The 22,252-nt window shown below is 41.8% G+C and overlaps 1 protein-coding gene across 1 annotated transcript; it reads left to right on the forward strand.

Annotated features, from left to right (window-relative positions):
• Positions 1-1,449: 1,449 nt before the first annotated feature.
• Vnn3 (vanin 3) lies at positions 1,450-19,831 on the forward strand. The gene is made up of 7 exons (NM_011979.2): positions 1,450-1,784; positions 1,895-2,025; positions 6,186-6,378; positions 14,326-14,617; positions 15,616-15,986; positions 17,082-17,255; positions 19,517-19,831. Exons 1-7 carry the CDS (start codon positions 1,572-1,574, stop codon positions 19,643-19,645), a joined length of 1,503 nt encoding a protein of 500 aa, NP_036109.3. The 5' UTR covers positions 1,450-1,571; the 3' UTR covers positions 19,646-19,831.
• The last annotated feature ends 2,421 nt before the right edge of the window (positions 19,832-22,252 follow it).

Below are 22,252 nucleotides of genomic sequence, written 5' to 3' on the forward strand. Positions count from 1 at the left end.
GGTTTTATTTCTGTTTTTCTTTCTTTGGTCAAATTTTATTTTATTTTTATTAAATTTATTTATTCACTTTACATCCCAATGTCAGCCCCCCTTTTTTTCCCAGTACCCCTCATGCAAATCCTCTCTGCATTCTTCCCTCCTTTGAGAAAGGGGAGTTCCCCTCTAGGTATTGCCCACCCCCAGCCCTTACTCTGCCTCCTGCACATCAAGTCTCTGCAGGGCTAGGTGCATCCTCTCTCACTGAGGCCAGATAAGGCAGCCCAGTTAGGGAAACAGGATCCAAAGGCAGGCAGACAAGGCAGGCAGGCAGACAGCTGAGTTAGAGACAGTCCTCTCTTCTGTTGGAGGACCTGCATAATGACCAAGCTACAGATCTGCTACATACGTGCAGGGACCTAGGTAGGTCCAGCTTATGCTTGCTCTTTGGTTGGTGATTCAGTCTCTGGGAGCCCCCAAGGGTCCAGGTTAGTTGACTCTGTTGGTTTTCCTGTGGAGTCCTTGTTCTCTTCAGGTCCCTCAATCCTTCCCACAGCTCTTCCATAAGGCTCCCCAAGCTCCATCTAATGTTTGATATGAGTCTTGCATCTCATTCCATTGGCTGCTGGGTGGAGCCTCTCAGAGGAAAGTTATTCTAGGCTCCTGTCCTAGAGACTCCTTCCCCCTACCATCAACTATGGAAAACCTGGACTCATTTGGACCTGATATATATATATATATATATATATATATATATATATATATATATATATATATATATATAGAGAGAGAGAGAGAGAGAGAGAGAGAGAGAGAGAAGAGGTGTGAGAATGGGGGTTGGATTTGTGTGTTTGACTAAAACACATTATAGACCTGTATGAAATTCTCAAATGAAACAAAGGATGGCTGGAGAAATGGTTTAGTAGTTAGGAACACTTGTTCTTTCAGAAGACCTGGATTTGTTTCTCAGTATCCTTGTCACCACCAATACTCATAACCCCTGAAACTCCAATTCCACGGGGAAATCTGACACCGTCTTCTGACCTTCCTGGATTGACCTGACCAGTCATGGACTTGGTACAGATACACACATAGAGGCAAAATACCCATACAAATAAAACAAAACAAATCTAATTAAAATAAAACCCTCAGGCTTTTCTTAGACTGTTTTGTCCCTATTGCAGCCATAAGTATAAATCCTCAACAAATTGTTGATGTGATAGCTGTCTTCTAGAACACCACAGTATTTACTGTACTAATGGGAATATTGGTGTGCTAGTAAAATACCTTTAATTTAAAAATACACCAATTAAGAACTTGACCAGTACGTTTAGTATGGACTCAACTGGTTGGTTCAGTGATTTCCCTTTTAGAGATGAGTTGGCCTCTGAGCAATGTCAACAATTGCTGCAAACCCATGCTCATGCAATTCTGAACTTCTGCCAATCTTGCATAACCCTGTTCCTCAATGCCGTGTTCCATAATATATTCACAGGCAGCTGGCTGGCATCACGACTTGCGTCTGAATATTTTTTTTTCCCACTGAGATACAGTAGAAGAACCTTCTGATTTTCAGAGATCACTCTATTTTAATTATGGCTTCATTACATTTTCCTCAATGGGCAGTGAGTTTTGTCTTCTTTGCCCAGGCTGTGGGTTCAATGGACACTTTTATTGCTGCTGTGTATGAACATGCTGTTATACTGCCAAACAAAACTGAAAGTCCTGTTTCCACTGAAGAGGCTTTGCTCCTGATAAACAAGAACATAGACATTTTGGAGAGTGCAATCAAGCTGGCAGCCAGACAGGTAACACTCTTTTGTTCATGTCTGAGATGGGATATTGATTGCAGCTGGACAAGAATGTAGATATTTAAAAATGATGAGGAAACTTTTCTTTCCATGTCTGTTTTGAGCAGGGTGCACATATCATTGTGACGCCAGAAGATGGAATCTATGGTTGGATCTTCACCAGGGAGACCATTTACCCCTACCTAGAGGATATACCAGACCCTGAAGTGAACTGGATTCCCTGTAGAGACCCTAGGAGGTAACATCATGCCAAAGAGTAAATGACTCTGTCAACAAAGAGTTAACGATGAGATAGAGCAGTAATGTCACCAGGCTTGACTTGTTATTTTTTTCTGATGATTAGACAGTCTGTGGCACTGGCCTAATGCTTCATAGTGTCTGCTACTCACTGTGCCTTCATGTGGCAAATATCTTTGGCTAAGAATACTTGATTCATTACGACAACAGTTCTCTTTAAAATCTAGCATGTGAACTGTTCCCCACAAGTATGTTTAACTAAGTTTCAGCCAAGTGAGAATGGTACTTCTGGAACTTGAGCTCTCAAGTGCAAGTCAGTGGGTTCGCCCAGGAGCCTTCACAAGAAGAGTGAAATGATTAAGGAGCCTGTGTGCCTTGCCTTTTCCTTTGCCTTTGCCTTTTCCATTTCCTTTTCCTTTTCCTTTTCCTTTTCCTTTTCCTTTTTCTTTTCCAGTCACTGTTTCTAAGGTCCAGAGACACATTAAAACAACTACCTATGACTGTCTGTAAAGACATGGATACAGACAGATGGACAGACAGAGCGATAGAGACAGAGAGACACAGAGACAGAGAGATAAGAGATAGACAGAGACAGAGAAACAGAGACAGGCAGGCAGGGGCGAGAGGGAGAAAGGGAAGAGAGCGAGAAGGGGGTGAGTATCACGGCTGAAGGAAGTCCAACTGGAAACTGTTGAAAAATCTAAGGCCAGCTTTTAGATAATATAAATATACCACCTGAGAGTCTACAGGAAGACACTGGTTAGGCTTGTGAGTGGATCCATAGGGGAGAACACTGGGGAAACTGTGAACGGTTCCCAAGCTAACCCTTCCAGAGCCTGTGTTGCTAACACCGTGCCGTCACCTTGGTTCCACAGTAGTCAGTAAGGTGCATGGGAGTTTCAGGGGGCTTGAACAGGAAGCTTCCTTTCTGAGTCCACATCTTACTACCTCCCAGCTGAGTGGATGGGTACACAGCACAAATGTTTCTCTGTCTATAATATGAGTGCAATGAAATTCCATCCCTACTTTCCTTATAGAATAGACAAGAATGTCAAACAAAATGGTGTGTGTGACCCTTTACCCTGCAGTGTTCTTTTTAACATCTCAGGTCACAACGACTTCTTTTTGGTAGAAGAAAACATGTGTAAACTACTACAAACTTTTTTAATAGAGATTTTAGAAATTATTAATAAGTGTGGTTTGAGCATAACTTCCTTAAAATATATATTTAATTAAGAAATTATGTTTATTAATTTAAATGAAGATGAGATAGATTTGTTGGTGTCCTTACCTTTTAGCATAGTTCACAGGTGATTTTTTTTTAAGTAGGGAAATTTTAAAACTGCTTTCAGTTGCCAACTTTATATCTGCATGCACCCGTTCAGACTCATATCTATTGCCTTCAAGGCAGTGGTTCTCAATCCATGGGTTGTGATCCCTTTGCGTCAAACACTTTAACAAGGGTCATGTAAGACCACTGGAAAACACACGTATTTACATTATGATTTATAACAGCAGCAAAGTTATAGTTAAGAAGTAGCAACAAAAATAATTTTATGGTTGAGGGTCACCACAAGACGAGGAACCGTCTTAAAGGGCCGCAGTGTTAGGAAGGCTGAGAACCACTGCTCCGAGGAAGAGCTTTTAGACATAATTCTGGCCCCCTGAAGCCAGCTGGAAAGAAAATCCAAAGCTTCCATATTTGAGCTCTGCTATTTGAGTCAAGCCTCACCTTGAGACTTCTACCTTTGGGAAAATATTTTCCAAATGTCACATGATCTGTGTGTCCAGGAAGCGCAGGAGAGTGACTCCGTGTCTTCTTCCTGAAAGCTTCTCCCAGCACAGGAGGCAGTCATTACTTGCTGTCATTCTACTGCATGCGTTAACACATACCTCACTCTATGAGGTCACTCGAGCTGACACTCCGAAGAGAAGGTGCCCGTAAATCCGATAGTCATGCTTGCTTGAATTCTGTTAAGTCGGGAAGGCTTAAGTGGCTTATGAAATTCTAACACTGAATTGTTCCAATGATGAACATTCAGCTCTGAAGAACAAAAAGGAGGAAGTCAACTGGGTATCCGAGCTTATGACTGCAATCCTAGCACTCAGGAAAAACGTGGCAGAAATTGGTTCTTGAGCTCAAAGGCAGCCTGGGCTACACACCGAGAGTCTACTTAAAACCAAGCAAAACAACAACCTGGAACTGTTAGGGAGGTGGCTCAATGGATAGGGCACTTGCCAATTAAATGCGATATCTGGAGTTCAGATCCTCAGAACCCACACAAAAGCCAGGCTGGCATAGAGGCCATCTGTAGTCTAGTACTTTGGAGGGAGAGATGGGGGATTCTCAGGGAAACTTAGCTAGTCACACCAGCAGGAATTGGCAAACTGTTTAGTGAAAGACCCTGTCTTGATAAACAGAGAATGAGTAGGCAGGACGCATCAATTTCCAGCTTCCACCTGGATACCCACACACAACTGCTCACGCGTGTGCACTTATACACATATGAACACACACACACACACACACACACACACACACACACACACACACACATGCCATCTCTGTCCTGCTTGTCTTCTCATAATTACAGAAACCCGTAGATATGTTAGCTATTCATTGTGATTTTGTTGAATTCCAGGAGTTCTATCTGGTATGCTGGGCGTATCCAATTGTTTGCTTGCAATAGCAAGGGTCACTATTTGTATGTTACCTATGAGGAGAAAAAGAGGGAGGAAGGCTGTGTAATTAGTAATTAGGGTACGTGGAATTACAGCCATTTGATGGCTGGGGAGAGGCCTCAGTCCATAAAGTGCTTGCCTTGAAAGTGTGGAGCCCTGAGTTTGATCCTCAGAACCCGTGTAAAGAACTGGGACAGATGCACACATGACATCCTGGCAGTGGCAAGTTGGGAGGCAGAGACATTCTAATCCCTCGTGTTTGCTGCCAGCCAGTCCATCTTTGCTTGGTGAATGAAGTCCAGGGCCAGTGAGAGATGCTGTGTGAGAGGCAGCAGGAATGGAGGAAGGAACGAAGAAATGACACTCAGGCTTGTCATCTGATTCCACACACGTACACCTACACACCCACACCCACAAGTGCACCCATGAGCATACTCGTACACACACATCACACAGTCACTTGCATTAAGCCATGGCAACTTGCTGCCAGTAGACTACATTATACTGAAAATTATAATAACTAGCAAATGTATTCATGAAGAGTAGTCTTCTTTCTAATATTTGCTACCTGATTTTTTTTTTTTTTTTGCAAATCTTCCTCCTTATAATATTGGCCTTTGATCTGTCTTGTTGAGTACATTTTTATTCATAACATCACACGAGGGATGTTCAAATATTAGAAGCCACATGTTGCCTCACTCCACTCCTTTCGTAGTCTGCGATAAAAATAAAGACCATTTATTCCTTCTCCCTGAGATGTGTACCTTCTCCCTGAGAGCCCTCTAAAATAGAAAGGAGGCTGCATATCACATTTTTTTTTTTTGGATGTACTTTTGCTTACGTTCCCACTGCACAAGCTCCCCATAGAGGGTGGCCTGCAGAGGACCAACTATTTTCGGCCACTTGCTACTTTGTTTTTGATCACAGTTTATAGCCACAAATCTGTAATATTCTAGGTGCAGTGGTAGGCAAGGCCCTTCTCATAGAGGAGTTTGCTAACTTTCAAGTCCTTGTATAGCGTCTCACCCCATTTTAAGATAGAGTATTATTTTCTCTTCAGTCTTCTCTAGGCTTTCATCCTGGACTCTGGCATAATAAAAGACACTAGCAACCATAAAGACAAACACTATGTTCTACTCTTGTTTGAGGTAGAGCCTCTCAGCACCCTGGAACCTGTCACACAGGCAGGCCAGCAGACCCCAAGTCTCTGGGTTCTGACTCCCATCTCCTCATGGCTGAGATTATAGGTGCATGGTGCTGGGCCTGGCATTTACATGGGTTCTGGGATCTGAACTCAGGTCCTCACTTACAAGGCAAATACTTCACTTAGCCATCTCCCCAGTCTGCTTGTGAGTTCTAAAATCTTTTCTGCCGATTCTTGAACTAGAGCTTTTGCGTTATAGGAAATATATAGCATCACTGTGATATTTAGGAGGTCGCTGTCATGGCATCCACTTGAGCTAACATCTGTTTGATTAGGTTTGGCTACACACCAGTACAGGAGAGACTGAGCTGCCTTGCCAAGGAGAACTCTATCTATATTATGGCAAATATTGGGGACAAGAAGCCATGCAATGCTACTGATCCTCATTGTCCCCCGGATGGCCGTTACCAATATAATACCAATGTGGTCTTCGATTCTAAGGGTAGGCTAACAGCCCGCTACCATAAGGTAAGAATTACCCATGCCTTCATTAAACTTGTTTTTTTTCCTGTTGTTTGTGATGTAAATATATATATTTGTTTGTTAAATACTGATGATATAACTATTACAGAGATTTTCATAACTATTACCATTTCTAATTGAAAAGGCAATTTCCTTTATTTGTATACCAGTTAAGGATTCTCTGTGTGAATTAATCATAAAGTAGGATGTAGTAAAATGTTAAAGAAGATGTGAGAATAGCCTTACAAAGATCCTTTGGGAAAGGAGAAATGATGTTCCATCTTTGAGTTAATATCAGAGGATCTGGGGGTACACTGTTGTGTCTGGCCAGCAGACCACAACCTGGGTTTTAGCCTGGAAAGGCATTTTGGAAACCTGGAAGAGAAGAGGGGCTAGGTGGCGAGAGAAAAGAATGTAGCCAAGACAGTTACTCTGATCAAGGCTCAAATTTTATTGTTGCGACACTAGTTATGAAGGAAAGGGGAGGGGACCCGATTCCCGCCGAATAATCTCTGGTCCAGTAGAAAGGTGCACGTGTGTGGCTCCACAGGTTCCAGCAGTGGGCGTGGCAGAACGAATGAGCAGGAAGCTCCACCCCTGAGCAAGCAGGTTTCAGGCTGGGGGAGGGGAGACTACATTTCCTCCCTTTTATTAACAAAATTTAAAAAAAGAAAAAGCTGGCCTGAGGGGGGGGGGAAATTATCTATGCTCAATAGTTCTGCCTGGAATCTAGGGCTAAAGAAAAAACTTGCTTTTCTGGGATTCCTTAACTTTTGTTATGGTAAACTGTATCTGGCTAAGACTGTCCTTTCTTATCTTAGTAAACAACTAACTGAAAAGCCTGGAGCTGTAGGCTCTGACTTTATAATGCTAATTACTACTAGGTAGGTAACTTTCTAGTTGAATTTTAAGTAGGGCGTTGGAACTCTGGCTAAGTTTGACTGAACAAATGTGAAATACACTATAACACTAAGTTGATATTCCTCTGCATTTTTGGATGATAGGTGGGAAACAGGGAGAAGGGGTTCAACCGGCTCTGTCCGACAAGGCCAATTGGCTTTTTTATTTGGGTGGGAGGCAGTGAAGGGCTTGCCCTTTCAATAGTACGTCTCCAATCTCTCTCCCCCCTATTAATTAAGTTAAATAAGGCAACGCTTAACTGAGGTGATCAAATGATTTTCTCATCTGTAGACGAGTGGGCTTTTAACCTTGGCTTGGGTGGACATTGACCCGATTTCTCCCGTGGGTACTGATAAGACCCACACCTGTGGCTCTGGGTATCTTTTGGGGAGGTGAGGCAGAGCCGAAAAATATTTTTGATTTTTAACCAAAATATGATACCAACCTCTTTTAAACCGGGTTTATCTCACAGGAAACTCAGAAATGGTCAAGATGGACCTTTCCCTGCAGTGCCTCTGTACCAAGCGATGCCCATACTGAATTTGTACGATCACAAACCAGTATGCACAGTTTTGAGTGCTGTGTAGCTCCTAAAGGAGAATTATCAACTTCAGATTTAGCAAGACCTAGGGAAGAATTATGTCATTAGTAACACCACGACTTGTGGCTAAAATAGGAGCTGGAAGTCGTTTTTCCTCATCCTTGTTTTTTTCACAGCCTAAGGACACCTTGCAGTAACAGCAAGGGTGAAAAGCCAGAGGTCAGCTAAGGGACTAAGCCTGTCTATCAAAATAAAAACCAATCTTTATTAATATAGAAATATCTACTTTTTTAGCCCTCTTGGTAAACCTAATTTTTAACTCAGACTGAAAGCCACGTGTTGGAAATGTCCTTGGAAAGGAGATAACAGCAGCCACATGTGTGCTCTAGGGGGGCGGGGATGCACATCCGCTGGTCTGCCTCGAGAATGTTGATTTACTTGCTTGAAAGACAAAATCTCGACAGTGAGAAAGTAGGAAAGCAGAACTTCTTTTGGGGAAGTTTAGGTACTTTATTCAAATGCAAATTGTAAAGCTGAGGCTAGTCTCTGGCCTCCTGTCGGGAGCTGGCTCAGAGAATAGCTTTTTTTGGAGCCTGAGTCCTCAAGCCGACTTTTAAGCAAAAGAGGAATTTTAGTCCTCAAGGTGATACTTTAGAAGATTTAGAATCTGTGTTCATCTAACAAATTAATTTATCTGGCAGCCACTGCGCTCTATCTTCATCTCGTGAAAAAACACAAACTGAGTCCCTACCCCAAATTAGAACTGGATCTGGACCCTTCTATTCGTTAGTCAGGGGTCCTTCTATTTTACCAATGTATTAAGTGACCAATTGCTCTTTAATAGCTTTTTTTACTAGCTGTAAGGCCAGCAATCCTTTTGAGGTTAGGGATCTAGGGAAAGTGGGGGATGTGCTCTGAATTAACTTTGCTAGGTAATTTAGAATATAGGAATCTCTAACATTGGACTGAATATTAGACCAGTCTGAGATTGAGTTAGAATGGCTGGTCACACTGAAGAAAAGAGAAAAATCATTATGACTCTATTAAATGACTAATTTTATTAAGTCTGAATATACAGTCTCTGATGTATTATTGCCATAAAGTTAAAAAGGCTAGAAGCTAGTCTAAACTGGAAAAATGACAAGTAAGGATGGATCTAAAACATGAATTTAATTTAGTTTTTTAGTCAATTTAATCAGGACATGAGTCAACTTACCTACCAGCTCGTCACACGAATTAATATGTTTTGTAGCGTTCTGTGGAGAAAACCTGTTTTTCCCTTTTCTAATAAGGTAGCTGTTTTAGGATTAATCTATAAGCCAATAAGTAGATCCCTTTAAGATACTATAAAGCATTTATTAAACTCTTTGACATTAAAATATTAGATTTTGAAAATAAAGGTAAGACTTCAATAGTGGGCATGGGAATGCACTAAATAGTATGCACGGGGATAAAATTTCTCTCTTTTTTGTCTTTTAAGAAGTTAAAGTTTTAAAATTTTACAATACCTAAACTTTTGAATTAATAACTAGTTGACAAAATATTTTAAATACTTGGCTGTAAAGGGCAGTGACTAATTGCACTTTCAATCAATTTTTTTAAGGAGCGGTTGTAACTAGAAGGCTTGCAAAGTTATTAAGAGTCACATGAGCATAATTTATTTATTAACTAGAAATATGCATAAGCAATTGTAAATTTGAGAATAGTATTTGAGGGATGAACAATTTAAGCAATTGCGAGCTCAGAGATATGGCATTGACTATTAATATACGAATTAAGGTTTGATTGTTCAGCATTTTAAAACACATCTACAGCACACAACTAGATCATCTGTGCTGGAACAGGGGAAACTGTGTCTTAAGACTCCGCCCCACAGAAGTTAGTTGGGCCCACATGGGCCAACGATTGGCTGGGAGGATGAGAAAAATGACTTTACAATAATGTTTTCTTTTTGGCTAAAGAATTGTTTTGGGCACAACCAATTTTTAATTACCAATTAACAACAATTATAAAAGCTTTATTTTTTTGTAGAAACTTTTGTAGTAAACTAAAACCCTAAGTAATAAAAGGATATTGTCTCTGAATTTTTTGGGTGAGAGCAAGAATTTAAGGTAAACTTTAAGAAGCATTAGTTAATAAAATACTTTTCACTTAGGAAACAATATACACTGAAAGATTAAAACTCTTGGCTTCTTGTATAGAAGCAGAAACAATAAAAATTTTTCTTACATAATGTAAAGTTACATTAGCCATACCTAGAGGCAAAATTTTCTAGTGATTACAGTTCACTAGAAGCAAAACTCTTTGAATTTAAGCATTATTTTAAACATCTGAATAGATCTGTAACACTGTTAAAAAGAATTTCTCTTGAACACAGGGAAAAATCTTTTTCAGGCACTGTTTGCAAAACAAAAGAAAGGCCACAAGCCGCTCTGGGGCTGCCCAGAGCCATGTATTGACTCAAACGTAAAATACTTTTTAATCTGAGCATCTTGGCCCTCCTGTAATAAGGACCGATTCTAGAGAAACAATATTTAACTGTCTACGCCTCTAAATTTTGATACTCTTTTTTTTTTTTTAATTTTTTAAGATTTATTTATTTATTATATGTAAGTACACTGTAGCTGTCTTCAGACACTCCAGAAGAGGGAGTCAGATCTCGTTACGGATGGTTGTGAGCCACCATGTGGTTGCTGGGATTTGAACTCTGGACCTTCGGAAGAGCAGTCGGGTGCTCTTACCCACTGAGCCATCTCACCAGTCCCCTTGATACTCTTTTTTAAGATGACTTACAGTTAAAACGTTCTTCACAACTTTAGTGTTGTGAAAAAATTGTCTGTACTACAGTTTCCTGCCAGGCAGCAACTATAACCAAACTGTTTGTCTAATCTATTTACAGAGACAAACATAACTAGATAACTTGTCACAGTTTTGTATGAAGTGAGCTGTATGAGCGCTCTCATAAGATGATTACTCTTGTAATTATCTTAATTACAGTATACAGGTGAATTAAAGATCTTAAATTTGAAATCAAACTGTAAGCTGCAGTCAATGGAACAATAGCAGTTTTAACCATAATTTTAAAGTTTTTTGTGCAAGGTTAGGATAATACCTATAACCTTGGGAAAGCAAAACCCAAGTTTAAAACAATTTATTATCTTTAAAATCAATATTAGAAGCATTACTATCATATTACGAAGTTTGGATGTCAATTAATACCTATGAATACCTATTAAAGCAAGCTTTAATGCTTTAATAAAAAGACATTGCTTTAAATCTTATCTTAAATTTTACTATTTAGGATACGAACTATATTAATTATTACCTAAACTAGAAATATCTTTAGAGACCCAGCCTCTTGGCCTGCTTTATGCCCCGTGTCGGAAGGACTCTAAACTTGAGTTATCAAATTTAACAGTAACCATCTGTAGCAATGTAACAATTATTAATCTTAACCAACAACTTATGAGCTGATTGTGAAAACACTCAGAGCACATTACCAATAAAAAAGAACCAAATGAAGCAGTTACATTTAGACCAATCAGAGAATATTAATTTTTGTAGCTACAATCATAAAATAAAAAACTCTTTACCATTGTCAAACACATTAATCATGAACCATTTATTAGCTTTTTTACTCTGAAACTAAGAGGCTGTGCACTCGTCCTTATTTCCTAAAACGAACAGTTTTTCCAGCAGGGGCCCTCCCGCCATGTGTCTGATTCCTGGATGAAACACGTGGCAGCTCTTGGCTTTGCAGATAAAGTTTTTTATACCATCTTTATTATCCAACACAAAACATAGAACATTCATTCATACAGACTGGACAGGAACATACATGAATTGAACACGAGAACAGATTGGTGCACCGGACATTAGACAAGACACAAAAGGGAACAGAGTACTCCTGCTATAAGGCCCAGAGAGAAATTTCTCTCTGCTTTTTGGGACATTTTTCTCCCTTATGATGTATTTTTTATTAACTGGGGCAATCCGCCTATTCCTTTTAATAAACCCTTTCTTTTTTCACACCTCATGTAGCTTCGGAGAGCTACGGCCTACCGCCTGATACCCAGCTCCTCACTGCTGAACCTAAGTGAACCAGCGCTCGGGTTTAACGCTGTCTTAGCTTAGCCCATACCTTCTCCGGTATGAATTTCCTTTATCCTTTATTTTATGGAGCTCCGAACCAGCAGCGTCTCTTCCAAAAATCCTTTGCCGTTTCTCAGCCCCACGTTGGGCGCCAATTGTTGTGTCTGGCCAGCAGACCACAACCTGGGTTTTAGCCTGGAAAGGCATTTTGGAAACCTGGAAGAGAAGAGGGGCTAGGTGGCGAGAGAAAAGAATGTAGCCAAGACAGTTACTCTGATCAAGGCTCAAATTTTATTGTTGCGACACTAGTTATGAAGGAAAGGGGAGGGGACCCGATTCCCGCCGAATAATCTCTGGTCCAGTAGAAAGGTGCACGTGTGTGGCTCCACAGGTTCCAGCAGTGGGCGTGGCAGAACGAATGAGCAGAAAGCTCCACCCCTGAGCAAGCAGGTTTCAGGCTGGGGGAGGGGAGACTACAGTACACAATATGTTATTATTTAATACTATGTTGCTACTTACCTCAACATGATGCTTTGATTGCTATGAAACAAAATCCCAACAGAAACTGACTCTTTAAAACAGAGGGAAATATCCATGTGTGTGTGTGTAGCTGAGAAGTATACTTATTCCATAGAAAGTAGGTTTCATTCCTGGAGCAACCAGACTATTTCTCAGAGATACTATTCACCTCTCTAGGTCTGAATAGCAACTTTTGCTCAGGTTAACTGTCTATTTAGAAGTCACTTGGCTACAGCTGCACAGCACAAAGTTTTTATATTTATGAACAAAGTCCACAGAGAGATGTGTTTCTATTACTTGGAAACCCTGAAATGGCCTCATTACTCCTTCATCCCATTGAGGTCACATGACTGTCCTGAATGAACCGTTCCCTGTTCTGTGTAGGATGCACTACCACAAAGAGGGTGAGTGGAGGAGCCAGATAGTCTCAGGAACACTGGGATGGGGGTGGCTGATGCCAGGCCGCTCCAGCGCACACATCAGACTGAGTAGAAACCAGGCCAAGTCAATGTGCTCCTGCCTGGGTGAAGCAGGAGAGACTAAAGCAGGAGAGACCATACTAAAGCAAGGCACACTCAGCTGCCTGATGAGAATAATGATGTGTGACTAATACTGAGGACAAACTGCTGTTAAACTTCAGGAATCTTCAGTATCCCTGTCTTAGGGTTTTATTGCGATGAAAAGACACCATGGCCACAGCAAGTCCCTTAAAGGAAAGCATTTAGTTGGACTAGCATACAGTTCAGAGGTTCAGGCCATTCTTGTTGGCAGCGCGCAGGCAGACATTGCTGGAGAAGGAGCTGAGAGTTCCACATCTGGATCAGTGGGCTACAGGAAGAGACAGTGAGGCAATGGGCCTGGCTTCAGCATCTGAGACCGCAAAGCCCGCTCCAGTGACACAATTTCTCTTCCTAATTGTCACTCTTCCTAATTGTGTCCTATCTTATGAGCCTGTGGGGGCCATTTACATTCAAATCACCACAGCCCCCTCATGGCTGTCATCAATATAATACATACACTGTAGAGTCAACATTCAGGCTGAAAAAAATAAGATAACTAATAGCTTAGTGTTAGCAAGACTTAGCAATTCCATAGTAGAAATTAAGTCAACTTCATTTAATTTATATAAAGGCCACAGTAGACATGATAAAGTTTGTTAACACATGCTAGACCTCACACAGGGAGTACTGTCGATACTTAAAGAACACTGTGGAAACAGTTTTAAAATTATAGGACTCAAGAGTTCATTCGGTCTGTGGGCTTGAAAGACGGCTCAGTAGTCAAGAGCGTATACTGCACTTACAGTGGATGTTACTTCAATTCCAAAGGCCATATTGGGCACCGACAACTAAATCCAGAGGATCTGAAAGCCTCTTCTGGTCCATTGGACCCCAGACTCGAATGCATGTACTTACACATTGACTCTTAGATATAACTAAAAATAATGTAAATGATTTTTCATTCTGCAGGGGTTTTTTGTGTTTGTTTGTTTGTGGTTTTTCCAGACAGGGTTTTGCTGTATATCCCTGGTTGTCCTGGAACTCACTCTGTAGACCAGGCTGGCCTCGAACTCAGAAACTCCCCTGCCTCTGCCTCCCAAGTGCTGGGATTAAAGGCATGCGCCAGCACTGCCTGGCTCATTCTGCAGTTTTAAAGATTGAAATATTCACATCTTAGATGTCATTTGAGTTCATTTGTTCATCGATGCTTAAGCATACTATTTTGATTAATGTCATAGCATGGAAACTCATCGATAGCTTATGTAACAGGCATGACATTTGCAAATCTTCATGGAACCATATGCACTTCAATATACATGGAAGAAAAGATTTAGGGTACTGACCATACCTACTGGTATTTGTTCCATAGTAATTTCCTGCTTTTCTGCTTGTCTTTGACAGTACAATCTTTTTGAACCAGAGATTCAGTTTGATTTCCCCAAAGATTCAGAGCTGGTGACCTTTGACACCCCGTTTGGGAAGTTTGGCATCTTCACTTGCTTTGACATTTTCTCTTATGACCCAGCTGTGGTGGTTGTGAAGGACACCCAGGTCGACAGTGTTCTCTTACCCACGGCGTGGTACAACACCCTGCCCCTGCTTTCAGCAGTTCCATTCCATTCGGTGTGGGCCAGAGCCATGGGGGTCAACGTGCTTGCTGCAAACACCCACAACACCAGCATGCATATGACAGGTAACTGGCCAGCCATCCTTCAGGTGGCAAGGACTCTTTTGGGAAAGACCTCCCCACTGATTATCAAGCCAAACTTTTCCTTAGTGGCTCTATGACTAACTCCACTCTCATAAAATTAATAACACTATGGGTTTCTGCTTTGGGTTAATTTATTTACTTATGGGTTTACTTTCTGAGGACAGGCAATTGATTGCTTTGTTTTCGAGACTAGATCTTGGCATATAGCCCAGAAAGGCCTCAAATTTATGATCCTTCTGCCTTAGCCTCCCAAGTGCTGCAATTACACCCATTCCCTGCCATGCCTGGCAAGTAGCATAGCTTCATGCTTAAAGAGCTTTATTATAGTAAGGAAAAGATGCAAATCTTATCTCTATGCTTCATGAGAAAAACTGAAGTTATAAAGAGGTCGGGGATCAGGTAATGGGAAAAAAAAAGTGGTGGCGACTGGGGAAGTGACTCAGCCATTAAAGGCTAGGTTCACAACCAAGGATACAAAGAAAAGAGGAAGAAGAAAGAGAAAGTCAAAGTCAATGCTAGGAACATTCCAGCCAACATCTATTTGTAGTATTGAAATTAAATCTTTTAGTGTGATGGCAGAATTACTAAGCTTAATTGGTTTTAGAGTTTACTCTTGTGGTATCCACTGTAAGGGTAACACTTCTCTCATGGCTGGTTTTTGATATGGCAAATGAATTTTAAACTCAAATATATCAATTAGATCATTGGAGAGCAGAAATTATTCTTCATATTTGGGAGAATTTTTGATTTTCTTGTTTAATTGGCTTAAAAGGGGAATTATTTAAACAAAACCTTCAAATGATCATTTCAGTACCTTATGCAGAAAGCAAAGTTAAACTGAATTAACATCTTTTAAAAAGTCACTGTGCTTTAATAACATTATGTCTAACTATATTTAATTTCCCATGAGAATGTTCTCTTTTGTCACCATAAAAAGTTTGGAAGCAACATTTGCGATCCGTTATCCCTCTTGGCCACAGGGAGTGGAATCTACAGCCCGGAAGCTGTCCGAGTGTACCACTATGACATGGAGACAGAGAGTGGCCAACTGCTGCTTTCAGAGCTGAGGTCTCGGCCTCGCCAGCACGCCACCCCTGCAGAGGTTAACTGGAGCGCTTATGCCAGGACTGTGAAGCCGTTCTCATCGGGGCAGGCAGACTTCCCAGGAAAGATTTATTTTGACGAATTTAGCTTCACCAAGCTTACAGGAAGTGCTGGCAATTACACAGTTTGCCAAAAGGACCTGTGCTGTCACCTGACTTACAAGATGTCTGAGAGCCGAATGGACGAGGTGTATGTTCTGGGTGCCTTTGATGGACTCCATACAGTGGAAGGCCAGTATTACCTACAGGTAGAATGCTTGGATACCTTATAGCTATGTTTTCTTCTAAGTCACTGCTCTTTATAGCTGTGAAGAAAGACCAAGACTAAAAGTAATTTAGGGATGGAAGGGTTTACAATTCATCACCAAGGGAAGTCCGGGCAGGAACTGAAGCCAAGCACTGACAGAGCCCATGGAGCAATGTTGCTTACTGCCTTGTTCCTCATGGCTTAGTCTGTTTCTTTTATACATCCTGAGACCACTGCCCAAGGGTGGCACCACCCATCGTGGGCTGAGCCCTTCCACATAAATAATTATTAATCAAGAAAATGCTCCCACAGACTTGCCTACAATCTGATGGAATTCCTCAATTGAGGTTCCACCTCCAGATGACCCTAGCTGGGTCAAATTGACAAATAAAATATAAAATAATCAGCACGGGTATCCTAGCTTTTCGTTAAACGTTGAATTAAATTCAGCTAATTGGTATAATGTTGCATTTATCATGGATTCGTTTGCGGCCCCAGAACATTTAACTTGTTTCATTTTAGCCAGAACAAATTCTTTTTCTTGGCTACAAGGTGAAAAGCATGAAGCAGATTGACAAGGTTCTCTGCAGGCAAGTTCAAGTTAACTCACTGCAACTTCGATGCATCCTCTCGTGACTTTGGAGACCTGTTTTGAGGGCTTCTCTGCTGGGGGCTAGACTAATTTGTGACCCAGTATAGCACATGGATGCATGAGTGAATTTAAAGAAATTTAACTAAAGCAAACGCCTTACAAAACAATCTAAATCAGAAGTATGCAGAAGGCTGACCTTTAAAATTCTGTTGACTTTTCCTTCATTAAAAGTGTAATAATTGCCAGGTGTCGGTGGCACGTGCCTTTAATCTCAATGCTTAGGAGGCAAAGGCAGGTAGGTCTCTGAGACTGAGGCCAACCAGGTCTACAGAGTGAGTTTCCATGACAGAGAAACCCTGTCTCAAAAATAAACAAACAACAAAAAAGTGTAATAATCTTGCCCCATTAAATCTGACTTAGTATTTAACAAGTTGCGACTACTTAAATGGAAACTGTCCTTTGAAACTGAACTATGACTACTTTTTGCCCTCTCCTTTTACATAGATATGTACATTGCTGAAGTGTCAAACCACCAACTCGAGAACTTGTGGGGAACCCGTGGGGTCAGCTTTTACAAAGTTTGAAGAATTCTCTCTCAGTGGCACCTTTCGGACAAAATATGTTTTCCCACAGATCGTGCTAAGTGGGAGTCAACTTGCCCTGGAAAGATATTATGAAGTAAGAGGCCTTCAAGGGGATACATTTCTTTTGAATACATGAAGTAGACCAGCGTAATAAGGATATGGTCTTTGAAATAAAGGGCTGGGCGATGGTGGCTTATGCCTTTATTCCAAGGTTTGGGAGGCAGAGGCAGGTAGATCTCTATGAGTTCAAGGTCAGCCTGGTCTACAGAGTTCTAGGACAGCCAGCTCTACATGGGAAAATCCTGTCTTAAACAAACAAAATGTAAAACAAAACAACAAAACCCACCCCAAAGCAAACCAACCAAACACACAACAAACAAACAAAAAAGAAGAAGGAAGGAAGAAAGAAAGAAGAAAGGGAATAGTTATTGCCTAGTCTATGGTAGATGGGTCACAGGTCACATTAACCCTGAAACAGAACCAGCTGTAAATGCAGATTTACCCTGTGAGAGACAAATCTGGGTGCGTTGTTCTCCAAATTGTGAAGCCTTGGGGGAGTTAACCTTTTGTATAATGGAGAACCTCAAGTTAAACAGTCCATCACACAGTGTAGCTCTCTGGGCCTAGGAGAGCAACCTGTAATCTAAGCTACATAGACGACCGAGGTCAGATGGCTCAAGGCCTGCACAGGCTACAAAGTGAGTCTGAGGTCAGTGGAAACTAACAAGTTGGTGAGACTTAGTCTCAAAATGAAACTATAAGTATTTAATCCCAGCACTTTGAAGGCAGAGGCAGGTGGATCTCTGTGAGTTTGTGACCAGCCTGGTCTACATAGCAAGTTCCAGGACAGTCAGGACTATCCTGAGAGTCTTATCTCAAAAACAAACAAACAAACAAACAAACAAACAAATAAAACACACACACACATGTTATTAGACGCGTTCTCACGCCCGGCCAGGAAGAACACAGCAAACCAAAATCTTCTGCGGCAAAACTTTATTGCTTACATCTTCAGGAGCAAGAGTGTAAAAAGCAAAAGAGCGAGAAAACGAAACCCCGTCCCTATTAAGGAGAATTATCCTTCGCCTAGGACGTGTCACTCCCTGATTGGCTGCAGCCCATCGGCCGAGTTGACGTCACGGGGAAGGCAGAGCACATGGAGTGGAGAACCACCCTCGGCACATGCGCAGATTATTTGTTTACCACTTAGAACACAGCTGTCAGCGCCATCTTGTAACGGCGAATGTGGGGGCGGCTCCCAACACACACACACACACACACACACACACACACACACACACACTGAAAGAATGGTTCAGCAGTCAAGAGCACTTCCTAGTCTTGCAAAGGACCCAGATGTGGGTCCCAGCATGCACATCCATGACAGGCATTACAGCTGTGCCTGTAACTCCTGCTCTAGGGAAGCTGATGCCCTCTTCTGGCTTCCTCAGATGCTGTATGCACATGGTGCAAATGCAAATATGCAGACAACCATTCATATACATAAAATAAAAATTAATCTGAAAAGATGGTTCAAAGCACTTGTTGCTTTTGTCGAGAAGCGGGGTTTGATTCTTAATTCCTTCATGGTGGCTCATGCCGATCTTTAACTCCAATTCTAGTGAAGCCGTGCTCAACATCCTCTTCTGACCTCCACAGGCAACAAGCATGTGTGTGGTGAACAGACATACATACAGACTGGTCAAATATTCATACACATAAGACCAATAAATAAATCTAAAAGGTAAACACACATTTTAAGGAGTTAGGAATCTATAGGTCATGATAGAGACTTTGTCTAGCATGCACAGGACCTTGAGGTAAGTGCTCAGGACGGTGGAGAACGCTGCTTACACAGGCAGCTCACTCCATGGGAGAGCTGAGAAGCTGCTCTAATGCTAGCAATAGTTGTGCAGTGGCTCATGACCTTAAAGGATACATTTCCATTTACACTTGTACATTATTTAACTACCCTTAAAAGAGATTACTTGCTACATTTTTACCCCATCCCTCTATAATTAGATGAAGGTCAAAAAGCTAAGTGTTCTGCCATCAAATCATGTATACTATAGATATACCACTCACTCCTGCTTTTGGCAGGATGTTTCTTTTTCTTTTTTATCTTTTTTTTTCTTTTGAGACAGGGTTTCTCTGTGTATCCCTGGCTGCCCTGGAACTCATTCTGTAGACCAGGCTGGCCTCAAACTCAGAAATCCCCCTCCCTCTGCCTCCCAAGTGCTAGGATTAAAGGCGTGTGCCACCACTGCCCAACTTGGCAGGATATTTCTGAAGGAGGTACCTCTGGAAACTGAGCTTTGCATTGATGTCAACCCTTTGTCATCTGTCTTTCATCAGGTCTCAAGAGATGGACGTCTGAGGAGTCGAGGTGGAGCCCCTTTGCCTATCTTAGTGATGGCCCTGTATGGAAGAGTGTTTGAGAGAGACCCTCCGCGCTTAGGGCAGGGACCTGGGAAGCTGCAGTGATCCCTTCATTGGGGACCCCACCCGCCTGCCCTGACACAAGGGGCGGGGTCTGCACAGGATTAGCCTGGCAGAGAGCGGGGCTCTAAGAGCAAGAACAAGGAGCTGCAGGGTTCCATTAGGAGATACGATGTAAGCTGCTGAAAAGGCAAAGCAAGTGAGAGGAAACAATAAAGTAAAAAAGCAATTGCGGTGCTATGGCCTGCATATGGTTTGTTACCCCCAAAATTCATGATCAAATTTAATTTTCGCCGTGAAGGACTAAGAGAGTGGGACATATAACAGGCCCCCAGACTACAGTAGGTACTCAAAACTTAACACAATTGACTCGATGATGGAAGGACCGTTTAGGCTGTAAAACGCAGCACATAGACACTTGGCAAAATTAAAACAAAGGTCTAATCCATCAAAGCCCATACAGCCCTGGGAAGGTCTCCGAAGGCACTGCTTTGCTTTTGACCTCCTGTAGTTCGGCTTTTGCTTAACTCTTCTTGTTAACAGAATGTTTTGTTTGTTTGTTTGTTCTTTGCCTTTTTGTTCATTTTTGTTTTTTGTTTTCTTGTTTTTGTACTTAAAAAACTTGTTCTGAGAAAGACTCAGGGCTATACTAGGATCCCGAACACCCAGTGTAGTTGCCAAACAGGTAATAAAGACTTACTGTTGGCTTAAACCCATGTCTGAGCCATCTTCTCTAGTGGATACCCTAACAACAGGACACTTAATTCAACCACGGTTTTTAGAAGTGATTCTTTCAATAATCAGGGTGGAGACCCATAGTTGAATACTGTGGTTTTGTAGGTGTATTTGTGGTGGGCCAACAATGGGGGCGGGGCCTGACACAAGAGGCAGGGTCTAGCACATAGCTCCATTTCCTACCATGTGACGTCTAACACTACTCAGAGACTCTGTTAAGAAAAGAGTATTACCAGATGTGTGTGTTATAGAGTTTGTGACCCCTGAGAAAAGACCATAGACTTAGTCCCATTATACTTAGAAAGATTTATTGATTAGCTGCTACCTGGAAGGATGAACAATCTCTGAGCCAAATATGAGATCACCTTGAAAGAGGGGTTTGGGAAAGGCCTTTAAAAATTTATTTTTTGAGGATGTGGAGAAAGAAGAACACTCCTTCATTGCTGGTGGGATTGCAAGCTGATATAACCACTCTGGAAATCTGTCTGACGATTCCTCACAAAAATTGGGCATAGTACTACTTGAGGACCCAGCTATACCACTCCTGGGCAGATACCCAGAAGATGCTCCAACATGTAATAAGGACACATACTCCACTATGTTCATAACTACCTTATTTATAATAGCCAGAATCTGGAAAGAACCCGGATGTCCCTCAACAGAGGAATGGATACAGAAAATGTGATACATTTACACAATGGATTACTACTCAGCTATTAAAAACAATGACTTCATGAAATTCACAGGCAAATGGATGGAACTTGAAAATATCATCCTGAGTGAAGTAACTCAGTCACAAAAGAACACACATGATATGTACTCTCTGATAAGTGGATATTAGCCCAAAAGTTTGGAATACCCAAGATTTAATTCGCAGATCATATGAAGCCCAAGAAGGAAGACCAAAATGTGGATGCTTCAATCCTTCTTAAATAGGTGAACAAAATACTCATAGGAGGAAATATGGAATCAAAGTGTCTTATACGCGTTCTCACGCGCCCGGCCAGGAAAGAACACAACAAACCAAAATCTTCTGCGGCAAAACTTTATTGCTTACATCTTCAGGAGCCAGGAGCGCAAACCCCCAGCCCCAAAAGCGAAAGCCACCCCAATAACGAAACCGAAACCCCTTCCCTATTTAGGAGAGTTATATTTCGCCTAGGACGCATCACTCCCTGATTGGCTGCAGCCCATGGCCGAGCTGACGTTCACGGGAAAGGCAGAGTACAAGTAGTCGTAAAATACCCTTGGCACATGTGCAGATTATTTGTTTACCACTTAGAACACAGGATGTCAGCGCCATCTTGTGACGGCGAATGTGGGGGCGGCTCCCAACATCTCCCCCTTTTCTTTTAATAAGAGCAAATAGGCCACCCATATTAATGAGAGTGGAGATAGAGGTCAAATCCCCAGTGTGTAGGTAAAGGAGCCGTACACATAACCTCCTCCCAGGCTCATCACCCAGAGGGGTCCTGGTCTGGTCCCGTGTTGTTTTTCCTGGGGGAAGGACACTTGAACACTCAACCTTCTTGAAAGATGACATGTCTCCCTAGAATAGGCTCATTTTATGCCGCAGAGCCCTTCTATTGCAGTGCTTAGCCGTGCAACTCTCTCGGGCTGCTGAAGCACACTCACTCTATCCCGTGCAATGAGACTAGCCTCATGGGATATAAGAGCTGAGTGGCCAGCGACCTATTGCCTAAGCATAGATATATCAGGGGAAGCTCCATGTTCTAGTCCTGCAAGCGCCTGGGCAATAACCACCTTGTCTCTCCTAGTTTGGGCCTTAAGCTTACAGACCAATCAAAGAAGCAACACTAATCCACAGCAAAGTGTATCTCCAAATAATATCAATCCCACCCATTCTTTAAAGAAGGGAAATGCTGAGGAGATCCAATTGGGTAATCCTTTGGTCAG

Source organism: Mus musculus, chromosome 10 (assembly GCF_000001635.26).
Source record: "Mus musculus strain C57BL/6J chromosome 10, GRCm38.p6 C57BL/6J".
Classification (NCBI taxonomy): Eukaryota; Metazoa; Chordata; class Mammalia; order Rodentia; family Muridae; genus Mus; species Mus musculus.

Bases quoted from the DNA above. Each gene is read 5' to 3' on its own strand.
- Vnn3 (NM_011979.2), top strand. From the start codon at position 1,572: ATGGCTTCATTACATTTTCCTCAATGGGCAGTGAGTTTTGTCTTCTTT. The intron at 14,618-15,615 runs GTAACTGGCCAG...TCTTGGCCACAG, and splicing joins CACCAGCATGCATATGACAG to GGAGTGGAATCTACAGCCCG. The intron at 15,987-17,081 runs GTAGAATGCTTG...CCTTTTACATAG, and splicing joins AAGGCCAGTATTACCTACAG to ATATGTACATTGCTGAAGTG.